Source organism: Lactuca sativa, chromosome 3, assembly GCF_002870075.4.
Source record: "Lactuca sativa cultivar Salinas chromosome 3, Lsat_Salinas_v11, whole genome shotgun sequence".
NCBI classification, from domain to species: domain Eukaryota; kingdom Viridiplantae; phylum Streptophyta; class Magnoliopsida; order Asterales; family Asteraceae; genus Lactuca; species Lactuca sativa.
This window is the reverse complement of record NC_056625.2, coordinates 310,839,095-310,853,136: the sequence shown is the minus strand read 5'-3', so window position 1 is coordinate 310,853,136 and position 14,042 is coordinate 310,839,095. Positions and strand designations below refer to the sequence as shown.

Genomic DNA, 14,042 nt, shown 5'->3' with positions numbered 1-14,042 from the left:
ATTTCAGTTTTGGTTTCAGGTACTTCCGCAAGCAAAGGGAAGGGCTCGGGATGATGGCATCGCACACACCACAGCCACAGTTTTTATCCTGGGAGTTGATCAGTTATCTTATATGTGATTTGATACAGTCATGGCACCGCTTTCTCATTTGTAATTTTAGTATGGTTTTTGAGATTTGCAACGCATGGTTTTATTATGATATACTCCGTTTTATGATTTTGGTTATATTAAAAATGAAATTTTCGGGTCGTATTTTTAGGTTGTTTCAAGTTGGTATCAGAGCCCTGGTTTGAGGGATTCGGATACACCTCCGGGTGCATCTGAACTCAAACTAAGGAAAAGATAAAAATATTTTCAAAAAGAAAAATGTTTTCGAATGAGATTTTGAAAAGCACTTAGAAAGAAAAGAATTTTTAAACAAGATAAGGGTGTGGTGCATGCGATCAGCCGAGCTCAAGTAAGTACTCCCAAATTACCAATACAAGTTTTATTATTATGATGAATTGTTCCAGCTTCAGTAGAACAGCATGCTAGTATAGGACTAAGGATCTAGGAGGATGCCTTATGTGCCTGCTTTATGTGTTACAACTTTATGAGGATTGCATGCTAGTATTGAGTAGACAGCAGTAGGATAGCATGTTTAGGTTATGCCTGGTAGCGCGAGCTTAGCATTGTATGCTAGAGTAGCTTCTCGTTATGAGAATAGTTTTGCCTGAATATGTTTCCCTTATCCGAATGCTGCTTGCTTTGTGCTTTGTGGGACTCTGAGTGGTGGGAGTTAGCCATTAGGTGAATACGCCACATCACATGTGATCAGGGTTGAATAATCTCAGAGTGCTGGATTTGGCCCTATTGCGTAGCTCTTGTCTGAGTCCAACCGTTGTAGGGACGAGTCTTTTACTCGAAGGATTATCCGAGCCTCATTGCATGTGATGGTATTCAGGTGGTGGCTAATTAGCATTACAAGGAGGCCTTCGGCAGCTGAGGACTGGTATGAGTGGAGTCAGCGATTTCCCTAGGGCAAGCCTAGGATGAGAGTAGCAGAGATCAGTAGTAGTAGAAGTGACTTGGTGGAGTTAAGGCGGTTTTTGAGGAAAGTATGGATAGATGTGGAAGGTAGTATGGGCCCGTACTACTGAAAGCAGAGGATCCGTACTCGAATCAAGGAAGGCCGAGACAAGACCAGGAAGCTAGTAGTAGTATCAATGATCCCTTGAGATATTTCAGTTTTCTGATATTGCTATGATGTGTTTCAGTATGGTGGTTTTGCGTCCGAGGACAGCAGCCGGCAGTGGAGGTGCCGGGGAGGGATTAGGATCAGCTCGGGGAACGAGCACATGGATGAGCAGACCAGAGAGTTTCTTTCTTCAGAGATTACTCGTATCATTTTAGAGCAGACTCCTATGATCTTCGGTTCGATCAAGGAGGGTATCCTAGAGCTGATGGATGAGAGATTGGGCACCTTCCGTGCCGAGGTGGTGGCCATGATGGGGTCACACACACTTACTTTCAGGGAGTTCAGGGCATGTGGAGCTCCAGACTATCATGGGGCACGGGACCCCATAGCGAGTACTAGATGGTTGGCGGATGTGGCCAACGCATTCCGCACTAGCAGGTGTCCCGAGGGGGACAAGGTCAGATTGGCGTCCTGTCTTCTGAAGGACAGGGCACGGGATTGGTGGGAGGAGGTCGGATATACTATGGGAGATGATGCAGCATTGGATGCCATGACCTGGGCTGATTTCTCTACCAGGTTCAGGGCTGAGTTTGCACCAGTTATTGAGGTGCAGCAGTTAGCCAGAGAGTTTCAGGACCTCACCCAGACTACGGAGACCGTGGCGGAGATCACCGCAAAGTTCAGGGAGAGGGATCTTCTTGTTCCTCAGTATGCAGCCGATGAGGAGATGAAGAAGGCCCGTTATCATGAGATGTTGCGGAGCGATATCCGCCAGTTTGTGAGCCGGTCCAGCTGTAAAATGCTGGACGACATGATTGCTAGGGCTCGAGAGAGGGAGATTGATCTCGAGATGGAGAAGAAGAGGAAACCGGAGGCGGTTTCGGGTTCAGGAGGTTCGGGCAAAAAGCCCAAGGTTTCAGATCACAGGTCCAGGTCTCAGCCGAGCCACAGCCGATGTGGCAGGTGTGGGAAGATGCACGATGGGGTGTGCAAGGCAGGGAGTTCCGGCTATTTCAAGTGCGGTCGGACTGGGCATTTGAGTAGGGACTGTACGGCCCCTGCTACTGCTGTTGCAGCATCAGATCTGATTTGCTTTCAGTGCAATCAGAGGGGACATAAAAAGTCCCAGTGTCCGAGTTTAGCTGCAGTAGGGAAGGTGGTTGCACCTGCCCCTGCTACCTTGAGGATTACAGATGGCCGGCAGGGCCGAGCTGAGGCGCCAGTGGCGAAGAGTAGAGCATTTCAGATGACAGCAGAGGAGGCGCGAGCGACTCCTGATGTGGTGACGGGTATGTATCTTCCCTTCATCTCTTTATTTTATTGATTGATTATTGCTTATGATTGTATGTTTTATATAGGGTCGTTCTCTGTGAACGACATTTCTGCTATGGTATTATTCGATTCGGGGGCTACCCGATCATTCGTATCGCTTGCGCTTAGCAAGAGATTTAGTAGAGCTCCAGGGGAGCTGGATTTTCCATTAGAGGTTGAGATAGCAGATGATAGGACCGTGAGGGTCGGCAGAGTGCATAGAGGGTGTTCTCTTCAGTTGTTTGATGAGCAGTTTTCAGTGGACCTGGTTCCTATTCCCCTGCGAGGGAATAAGGTTATTGTGGGCATAGATTGGCTAAGCCCCAATGGGGCAGTGATTGATTGCGAGCTTCAACTGGTGAGGGTTCGCACTCCCAGTGGGGGAGAGTTAGTGATTCAGGGCGAGAGGCCACAGCGCGGACCGACCTTTTGTTCCGCCGCAAGGGCGAGACGCTATTTTCAGCAGGGTTGCGCTGGTTATGTAGCTTATGTCTTGGATGCCCGGGAGAAGGGCAAGACGACAGTTGATGATGTTCCGATAGTGCGAGACTTCCCGGATGTATTTCCCGAGGATTTACCGGGGATACCTCCTGAGAGGCAGGTTGAGTTTGGGATTGACCTGATTCCTGGTGCGGCTCCGATAGCTAAGGCACCGTATCGCCTAGCTCCCCCTGAGATGCAGGAGTTGTCTACGCAGCTGCAGGAGCTGCTAGACAAGGGTTTCATCTGGCCGAGCAGTTCGCCTTGGGGGGCGCCTATCCTGTTTGTGAGGAAGAAGGATGGGTCGCATCGTATGTGTATAGATTATCGGGAGTTGAATAAGGTGACGGTGAAGAACCGTTACCCACTTCCGAGGATAGATGATTTGTTTGACCAGCTTCAGGGAGCGTCTTGGTTCTCCAAGATCGATCTACGCTTCGGGTATCATCAGATGCGGGTTAGGGATGAGGATGTGCAGAAGACTGCTTTCAGGACCAGGTATGGTCATTATGAGTTTGTGGTGATGCCATTTGGGCTCACAAATGCCCCAGCTGCGTTCATGGATCTCATGAACCGCGTGTACAGGCCGATGCTAGATCGGTCAGTGATAGTATTCATAGATGATATCTTGGTATATTCCAAGACGCAGGAGCAGCACGAGGAGCACCTGAGGGAGGTGCTGGAAGTTTTGAGGAGGGAGAGACTTTTCGCAAAGTTCTCCAAGTGTGAGTTCTGGTTGCGCGAGGTGCAGTTCCTTGGTCACCTCGTCAACCAGAAGGGTATTTTGGTGGATCCGGCCAAGATAGAGGCCGTGATGCAGTGGGAGGTCCCGAAGTCTCCATCTGAGATTCGGAGCTTCCTAAGGTTGGCAGGGTATTACCGGAGATTCATTCAGGATTTCTCCAAGATAGTAGTGCCGCTCACCCGACTGACCAAGAAGTCGGTGGTATTTCATTGGGGGCCTGAGCAGCAGGCAGCGTTCGAGACCCTCAGACAGAGGTTGTGCGAGGCTCCGATCCTTACCTTGCCAGAGGGAGTAGAGGACTTCGTAGTCTACTGTGATGCCTCAATCATAGGTATGGGAGCAGTGTTGATGCAGCGAGGCCATGTGATAGCTTACGTCTCGAGACAGTTGAAGCCTCACGAGGCTAACTATCCTACCCATGATTTAGAGCTGGGGGCGGTTGTGTTTGCCCTCAAGATTTGGAGGCATAATCTTTATGGGGTCCGTTGTATTGTCTACACGGATCACAAGAGTTTGAGGTACCTTATGGATCAGCCGAGTCTGAACATGAGGCAGAGGAGGTGGTTAGATGTGCTGAAGGATTATGATTGTGAGATCCTTTACCATCCAGGGAAGGCCAACGTGGTGGCCGACGCCCTAAGCCGTAAAGTGTCGGCAGCCCCTATCAGAGATTTGTGCTTGAGGATGATAGTGATTACTCCGTTGTTGGAACGGATCAGGGAGGCTCAGGTCGAGGGCCTCAAGGAGGAGAGGCAGAAGTGTGAGAGGATAGTGGGCCGAGCATCTTTGTTTGATTATGACAGTCGGGGATTGCTGACACTTCATGGGAGAGTGTGGGTACCGTACTGGGGAAAAGTACGGCAGGTGTTGATGGATGAGGCTCATAAGTCTCGATTTTCTATCCACCCAGGGGCGACGAAGATGTATAGAGATCTTCGACCCGATTATTGGTGGCCCTGCATGAAACGGGATGTCGCTTGGTAAGGTGCCTGACCTTCAGGAAGTTCAAGGTGGAGCACCAGAGGCCTCACAGCAAGATGCAGCCGTTAGACATTCCCGTGTGGAAATGGGAGGACATCACCATGGATTTTGTCACCAAGCTTCCCAGGACCGCACGAGGAGTGGATTCGATATGGGTAGTAGTGGATCGGTTGACGAAGAGTGCTCATTTTATCCCGATCCAGGAGAGTATATCGGCAGAAAAGTTAGCCAATATCTATGTGCGCGAGATCGTGGCACGTCATGGAGTGCCGGTATCGGTGGCGTCAGACCGAGATGTCCGTTTTACATCCAGATTCTGGAAGCGGTTTCACGACGAGATGGGTACTCGTCTTCATTTCAGCACCGCTTTCCACCCTCAGACGGACGGGCAGAGTGAGAGGACGATTCAGACTCTCGAGGACATGCTCAGGGCATGTGTTCTAGACTTCGATGGCAGTTGGGATACGTACCTTCCGTTAGCGGAATTTTCGTATAACAACAGTTATCATGCGAGCATTGATCGACCTCCCTTTGAGATGCTTTATGGGAGGAAGTGTAGGACCCCGATTTGTTGGGGCAAGGTAGGTCAGCGAGTCATTGGAAGCACAGAGGTGGTGCTCAAGACGACCGAGTTGATCCAGCAGGTCCGTAGTAGACTGCAGACTGCGCAGAGTCGGCAGAAGAGTTACGCCGATAGGAGGCGTTCAGACTTGGAGTTCCGGGTGGGTGATATGGTCCTTCTGAAGGTCTCACCTTGGAAGGGTGTTATCAGGTTCCGGAAGAGGGGCAAGTTGGGTCCCAGGTTTATTGGTCCTTTCAGGGTTTTGGCCCGGGTGGGTCGGGTTGCTTATCGGTTGGATCTTCCTGAGGAGCTTAGTCAGATCCACAACACTTTCCATGTATCTCAGTTGAGGAAGTGTTTGGTGGATGAGTCAGCAGTTGTTCCCATAGAGGATATTCAGGTTGATAGTAGCCTGATTTATATTGAGAGACCGGTCGCGATTCTGGACCGGAAGGCAAAGACCTTGAGGAACAAGGAAATTCAGTTAGTGAAAGTGCAGTGGCAGCACCGGAAGGGGTCTGAGTGGACGTGGGAGGCTGAGGAGGAGATGAGAGAGCACTACCCGGAGATATTTGCAGATTCAGCCGTAGCAGACTTCGAGGACGAAGTCTGAGCCAAGTGGGGGAGAATTGTAACGACCCGTCCCCGGTATGATGATTCCATAGTATTTAATTAGAAGTTTGCAAGAGGGACTCGGCGAGTTCATAGCCTGACTCGCCGAGTAGGGACGGGATTTCGAGCACGTGTTAGTCGGCGACTCGGCGAGTCCATATTCGGGACTCGGCGAGTCTGCTTGCCTGGAAGAAACCCTAAATCCCCGGGTTGCTCACTATTTAATCCACCTTATAGCCCCCAATCTCGCCTCCTTCACCCTCAGAAAGCTGTGAGAAAACCCTAATCCATCCTTGAGTGATCTAAGTGTTCTTGTGTTAAATTTTGAAGGCTTGAAGAAGGAGAAGAAGAAAGGAGCAAGGAGAAGAGGTGTAGAGCAAAGATCCAAGGGCAAATCAGAGTTCTTTGAGGTATTCTTCGGATTCCCTCCTGTTTTATGCTTTTAACCTCCATTAGAACTCTTCTAGATCTAGTTTGATGCTTCTCTCAAGCCTTATGATTGTATGGATGCCCTATTATGTCGAGATATCCTTAGATCTGTTCATTTAGGAGTTGTAGAGCCCATATCTATTGCCTTTTTGAAGTTACCTTGCATGAAAACCCTAGATCTAGCCTTTATTATGCTTTTTGAGCCATTTTAGCTTCATGGATGCTTATGGGCATGTAAATATAGAATCTTTACGTGCTAATCGAGTTAAGGGAGTCCAAATCTATTAGTTTTATACACTGGATTCAATCAGAATCGAGTTTTGAGTTGCTGCATGCAAGCGACTCGGCGAGTCGGAAGAACAACTCGGCGAGTCGAGTCGCGAGTCCCCGTTTTTCCCCTTTTGAGTGATGACGAGTGGAAGCCTGTGAGTAGTAGAGTGGGCTCAGTGAGTCGGAGAGCAGACTCAGCAATGGAGGGACTCGGCGAGTTGTTCATACAACTCGGCGAGTCCAAGGCAATCTTCTTAAGCTCAAGAGCAACTCATCGAGTTGTTCATATGACTCGGCGAGTCGGATGAAGATTGTCTGAGTTCTTGGATCGAGAGAGTACTCGTCGAGTCGATGCCATACTTGACGAGTAGCCACGAGTGGGGTTGTGAAATGAGATTAGAAGACTCGGCGAGTTGGTAGCCCAACTCGGCGAGTCATGTCAACTGTGGGTTGACTTTGACCGGGAGAGTTGACTTTGACCAAGGGTAAAACAGTCATTTTACCCCAGTGTTCTGTTTAGTATTTGATTGAGTGTGTTTATGGCCTTGTAGCCGGGGAGATACCGGAGCAGCAACAGTTAGCTTCTAGAGCCATTCACACAGCAGCCAGTCCACGAGGTGAGTGTCCTTCCAGTAGTAACGGGTCTAAGGCTATAATGCCGGCCCGTTTAGCTAGCAGTCAGCTTCGGACCTCAGTCCGATGTAGTAGTTAGTATGTTTGATGCCTTCGTGGTTCAGACAGGGTTATGTGTTTATACTAGATGATATGTTTATGCTATGTTTAGTCAGCTTCGGACTTCGATCCGATGTAGGGGACAAGGTCCCAGTCAGCTTCGGACTTCGGTCCGATGTCAGCTTCGGACTCCGGTCCGATGTAGGGGACGTAGGTCCCAGTTAGCTTCGGACTTCGGCCCGATGTCTCAGTCAGCTTCGGACTTCGGTCCGATGTCCTAGTCAGCTTCGGACTCGGTTCGATGTAGGGGACGAAGGTCCCAGTCAGCTTCGGACTTCGGTCCGATGTTTCATCCAGCTTCGGACTTCGGTCCGATGTAGGGGGCAAGGCCCCGGTTAGCCGGACTTCGGTCCGATGCAGTGGGCAAGGCCCAGTATGTGCTTTATATGTTATTGTGTGGTATGTGGTAGTTTGGGGGAGCTCACTAAGCTTCATGCTTACAGTTTCAGTTTTGGTTTCAGGTACTTCCGCAAGCAAAGGGAAGGGCTCGGGATGATGGCATCGCACACACCACAGCCACAGTTTTTATCCTGGGAGTTGATCGGTTATCTTATATATGATTTGATACAGTCATGACACCGCTTTCTCATTTGTAATTTTAGTATGGTTTTTGAGATTTGCAACGCATGGTTTTATTATGATATACTCCGTTTTATGATTTTGGTTATATTAAAAATGAAATTTTGGTTATATTAAAAATGAATATTTCCCGCCTATGACCGCCGAGGACCGCCAAGGCCGCCAAGGACTGCCAAGCCCGAATTTGACCGATTTTGACCAATTTCCGCCAAGAACCCTAATCGTAACCGGTTTGAGGCCGCCAAACGATTAATCGCCGATTAATCGGCCGCCAATGCCAATTTCTGCAACACTGCTTAAAACCAACGTAGTTTTACTTTTAATCATATCTGATATACAACATTTCATAATCTACAACCACATAATACTAATTTTTTTCCATGTATATAATATATAAAACCAACAACTTCATGTCATGGATTCATTGATTCAATTGTCAAATTAACACTATTTTTAAAAGACAATGGTCTAAAATCTAATGTTTGAATTACTTTACTTATATCCATGGATATTGCACTTGGTGACTTTACTCCACGATCAATCTGAAAGCAAAAATCATAATTTTGAAAATTATAACAAAAAGAAACATGAGTGTGATTCTTAACTAGGGTTAAGCTACATTGACCGATGATATGGACATGAGTTTGATCGTAGCCTCTAACATGAGTCACAGTCTCAACCCTTTGAACCTGCAATAACTTTTCAGACCCATTGACATTTGGACGATATAGTTTTTATTTGCAGCCGGAAAATTTAGCTTTTATTTGTGTACATTGTTTGAAAAATTAGTTATAAGCTTTTGAAATGTGTAAAATTACATAAAAGAACATAAAAATAACATGAGTTTTTCTTTAAGGGAGATCTGATAATTTTATTATAATATGCAAAAGAAAAACACTACTTAATATAACTTTTGGATTGAGTTTTTTGTTCTGAAAAACCTTTAAGTTCGTATTAAAAATGAAGCTTTTACTTTATTAGACATTTTTTTGTTAAATCTAAAGTTCCTAAAAACTCTCAAAAGCTCAAACATGCCTAAAAGGGTCGGTCGGCCGTTACTTCAATCATATTAAAAACATACCAAAAAACAAATCTTAATTATGATCGTATGATGAAAGAAAAGCAAAAATAAGCCTATTAGATCCCTTTAAATTGTAACTAAAATTTGTAATTGACTATTTTTTTGGAACGGAAAACTAAATATGGTTGACTAGAGTTTCATGTAATTGACCATTAAAATGTATGATCCAAATAACAAAATTTATATGTGACATGTTTAAATATCAACACTAAGATTATCGATTCGACTATAGGAGCAAAAACAAGGATCTATCACATTTACCATATTTTCCTCTATGAACATGATAAAATGAATGTTCAAATTTCACAATCACATTTATTACAAATGTAGAAAAAAAAAGATAATTAAGTTTTCAAGCCATCTTTTCTAACAATATATTTTATTTCAAGCAAACTATCGTTTCTATAAAGTTGCGAAAGAAATTACGAGGTGTGCAATAAATTCGGTTTGGTTTTGGCGTAATATCAAAACAAGCAACAATTTTTTAGTTATAATGTTAGGCTGCAATTATTAGACTGATCAGGACATAACAATATTGTATAAGCTTTTATGGCTACTTTTAATTATAATGATAAGGGCATACACGTCTTTTACTCAAACAATATATCAATACCGAAATATTTTCCCACCCTTTTGGATGTGATAAAAAATTGTAATTTTCGCTTACCAATGCCAGTCCAATGTAATATATTATCTCCTATTACACATCTTTCACTAGTCATGTTACAATGTCTTTCACTAGTTTTAATATACAACATTTCATACACTACTTCAACAACATAATACTATTTTTTTTTCCATGTAGAGTCTATAAAACCAACAACTTTATGTCATGGATTCATTGATTCAATTGTCAACTTGACACCATCTTGAAAAGACATTGGTCTAAAATCTAATGTTTGAATTAGCTTGCTTATATCCATGGATATGTCACTTGGTGACTTCACTCCACGATCAATCTGAAGAAAAAAAAAACCATAATTTGAAAATTATAACAAAAAAACGTATGAGAGTTTGATTTTTAACTAGGGTTAAGTTAAACTAACCGATGACGTGGACACATGTTTGATCAATGAGGTGTTGTAGCCTCTAACATGAGCCACAGTCTCAGCCATTTGAACCCGAGATAACCTATCGGGCCCACCAACATTTAGAAGCAATCCCATTTTCTTTCCATCTGTAAATTGACCAAAATATCCCAAATTTTAGGTGTTGTTTCTTTCTGACTTAATGCAAAAAATATGACTTAATATGGTAAGCTATATATGGGTATGTGTCTTATTTATTTATTTATTTATTCTAAATTAATGCAAAAAGAACAAGTTAATAGAGAAATTTAGGTAATGAGGCTTTCCTTATTAAATTGTAACTTTTTACAAATTTGACTCCATTTATTTATGGGCTAAAGGAAAGAAATGTACTTTCATTTATATGTATATTATAACATCTTACTTTCAATAATGGAGAAAAAGAAAAGAAACTAGGTAGTGTATTTGATCAAAATAGGAATATAATATAAAAGAGGCACAATTTGACTTTTGTAGTCAAATATATAACCTTTTATATTCAAATTTAAGATAAATTTTAGTATAAATTTAACACCATCTTTTTTAGGTGTAGTACTTGTTACTAAATATGATATGATCACGAAAACCACATTCATTATGAAGTTGCAAAATTAGACGTGTTTGACCTTAGAAATCAATCATAACTACAAACAGAATTTCATTAAAAAAAATGAGAAATTTGTAACCTGAAATCCATTTGTTGGTTAATATTTGTATAATATTTACAACATCCTTCACATAAACCGGGCAACGAAATTCATCATGAAAGAAGTCTGTTTCTTGCCCTTTGCCAAGAACACTATCCATCCACTGCATTTCATATGTTGAAGTTGAACATTCATAAAAAGAGATTTTCAATATTTCTTGGGGCTATTTCTATGATGAGGGCATTTACGTCTTTTGCACAGACGAGAGACTGAGAATTAGTCCCTCACTCCCAGTCCTAACTTTTTTTTTTTGTTTGGGACAAAAGATAAGAAGTCACAGTCACAGTCACAGTCACAGTCTGTATTTTCGGGCCCTATGTGAGAAATGGGGCATGTATGTGTGTAAATGATATAACTTAATGTTATAAAAAGAATATATATATATATATATATATATATATATATATATATATATATATATATATATATATATATATATATACCTGAACTGGAAGTGATTTTGAGACAGGTGAGATAGTTTGTGGTCCAAAAATAATGCTGCTTCTTAAAATCACAAAGTTTGAACATTTTGCAATAATATATTCTTCAGCTTCCACTTTCGACTTCCCATATACATTCACTGGAAGTGTCTCATTGTCTTCTTTATAAAAAGACTTTGTCCCTTCATAAACTGGTAAAAAAATTATTATCAACATAAACAAATTAAAATGACAAAATTATGAATTTTTCTGACTTAATGGGGGACATAACTAGTTTCTTTTTCTTTTTCTTTTTTCTAGTTAAGTCAAGTATTGGTAAAGTGACTAAATGGGCAATAAAGTTTTGTAGTCACAGAATCTATTTCTTTTCCAGACTGACTGAATGAGACTAAATGACCATTTTAACCTTACATTCCAAAATTCAAATTTCACAATCTTGATAAATTTTAGTTGGGAGGAAAAAAAAAAAAGCAAAGGTCATAGGGTTCAATTGTATTACCTTGATCGGTGGATAGATGAATGAGAAGAGTATTGCTTTCAGTGAAACTTGATAACCATTTTACAAGTGAGGAAGGAATATTAACGGACATGGCAAGTGTAGGATTTGTCTCACAAGCACGAGGTATAGAAATTGCAGCACAATTGACTACAACATCAGGCTGCATTGCAAGTTAACTTCCATTAAATTAATTTGAAGGATAAAGATTCCACAATGATCAGATTAAATTCATCAAAATAATGCACAGAAATCATCATAGAAATAGGCATTTCCAGAATCTCAAAAGAACATAACATGACAATCAAACGAGAACTGAATTGGGTGCATTGGAACCGAAATTTGGAATTGAAATAAGCTCATTTTTGTTAAAATTTGAACAGAATTTTCACCAATTCTCCAATCCATGAAATCGAAATCCCTAAGTCTTAGAAAACATTCAACAATGAGCTGCATTATTACATATCTACAGTTGGATGCGGTATGTCTGACGAAATTAAAACCAAAACATGAACAATAAACGATAAGATTCAATGAATTAGTGGTAGAGAATGAGAACCTGGCCAAATGTGTGAGAGATGGAGTCAAACCCCTGACCCGTTTGTAAGTCAACTTGAAAGGGGGTAGCATGAGGAAGGGATTGAAGTAAGAGGTTAGGCGGAGAAGACGACTGATGTGTGAACGCTATTGATAGATCGATTGATTTCTGGGATTCTGAAAAGGATTGTAATAGATGCTGACCCAAGTAACCAGTGCCTCCGATTATCAATAATTTCTTGTTGTTGCTCATTTTTTTTTTCGTTCTCAGTCTGATCTTTCTGATTACCTGAATGCTGTTGTAGTGTAAACGGTTGTCTAGATCTTTGAAGGGAAATCCATAGGGTCAGCAGGAAAAGTGTCCAGAGCAACTACACCCTGTTTCACGTTTTTATTTATTTATTTACGAGCCCGTGTATTACACAAATACTGTGTAATACATTATTTAAAAAAAATTAAACATTGAAAAATAAACAGTAAGTATATTTTTAAATGTAAAATTTTAAAATAAAAAATAAAGGTATTTATAGCAAGTTAATATCATATATATATTATATTTAATATTTTACATATATATATATATATATATATATATATATATATATATATATATATATATATATATATATATATATATATATATATATATATATATATATATATATATATATATATATAGTTAGGTTATTTTGTTTTTACTATCTATTGTGTGCATGTATGATTGATTCTGGACCAATCATTTTGGTTATTTTAAGAAAGTAATCAATGCATATTACATGTTGAAGATATAATGGGTATTAATTACATCTTCAATATTTAATATGCATTAATTAGTTTCTTAAAATAATTAAAATAATTGGTCCAAAATCAATAATACAGGCACACAATAGATAGTGAAAACATTTGAATTTAACTCTCTCTCTCTCTCTCTCTATATATATATATATATATATATATATATATATATATATATATATATATATATATATATATATATATATATATATATATATGGAAAAGTGAATATATGGCTGTCATGCATGTAATATTAGATATAGAACTTCTAAAACTACGTTGTTTTGCTTCTAAGCTACGTAGTTTCGATATAAATCCTAAAGTTAAATAAATATAGTTTCTTACTTTCCGTTTAAACCAAATCATTTCCTAATTTCCCTTTTCGATTTCAACAAAGTAACCACCTGATTCGAATTTGACACCATCTTTTTTCTTCTACCTTTCTCTTTGACCTGCATCTATTTCCAAATTCACGTGCATTGGGTTCGGTTTGGGCATTTACTGATAAGGAAAATTAGAGAATATTTGAAGCCTCTTGGTTCTTTTTTGGATTCGAAGATATTGAGCAGGAAAGTTGGGAAATTTAAGTCTAATATATTAGCAAACATTTTCACAGGGAATTTCCATTATTTGCTTTCAGTATCTTTAGAAAACATGATGATCTACCGAGTGCACTAGAGGTGCTCGATGATATGTCAAAGAGACAAGTCTTGGTTAGAGATTAAACACTCATGTGTATCTTTACATAACCTCATGTATATCTAAAATGAGACATACTATTGATTCTTTTTCTTCCTCTTCCTTTTTGGTACTAGTTAGTGATTGAATGTATCAATCTGGAGTCCTTGGCATCCTCTACATAAAGAGTGAATAAGCACTGATGAATTGGAGATTATTATACCAATTAGTAGATGGGCTTAAGATAAAAAATTTCTTACAGGTATAACACGGTCTCTATAACGAAAAAACCCACATACACATCAAGGTTCTTCGAAAGAGAAAACAGAAGATCAAAAGTTCCATCTAAATTGTGATTTTAGC

The 14,042-nt window shown here is 41.0% G+C and overlaps 1 protein-coding gene across 1 annotated transcript; it reads right to left on the bottom strand.

Annotated features, from left to right (window-relative positions):
• Positions 1–9,547: 9,547 nt before the first annotated feature.
• Positions 9,548–12,590, bottom strand: LOC111916869 (uncharacterized). Its single transcript, XM_023912528.3, has 6 exons — positions 12,229–12,590; positions 11,673–11,832; positions 11,177–11,364; positions 10,713–10,836; positions 10,006–10,136; positions 9,548–9,918 (listed from the first exon to the last, which is right to left on the bottom strand). The coding sequence occupies exons 1-6, from the start codon at positions 12,457–12,459 to the stop codon at positions 9,790–9,792; spliced, it is 963 nt and encodes a 320-aa protein (XP_023768296.1). The 5' UTR covers positions 12,460–12,590; the 3' UTR covers positions 9,548–9,789.
• Between the last annotated feature and the right edge of the window lie 1,452 nt (positions 12,591–14,042).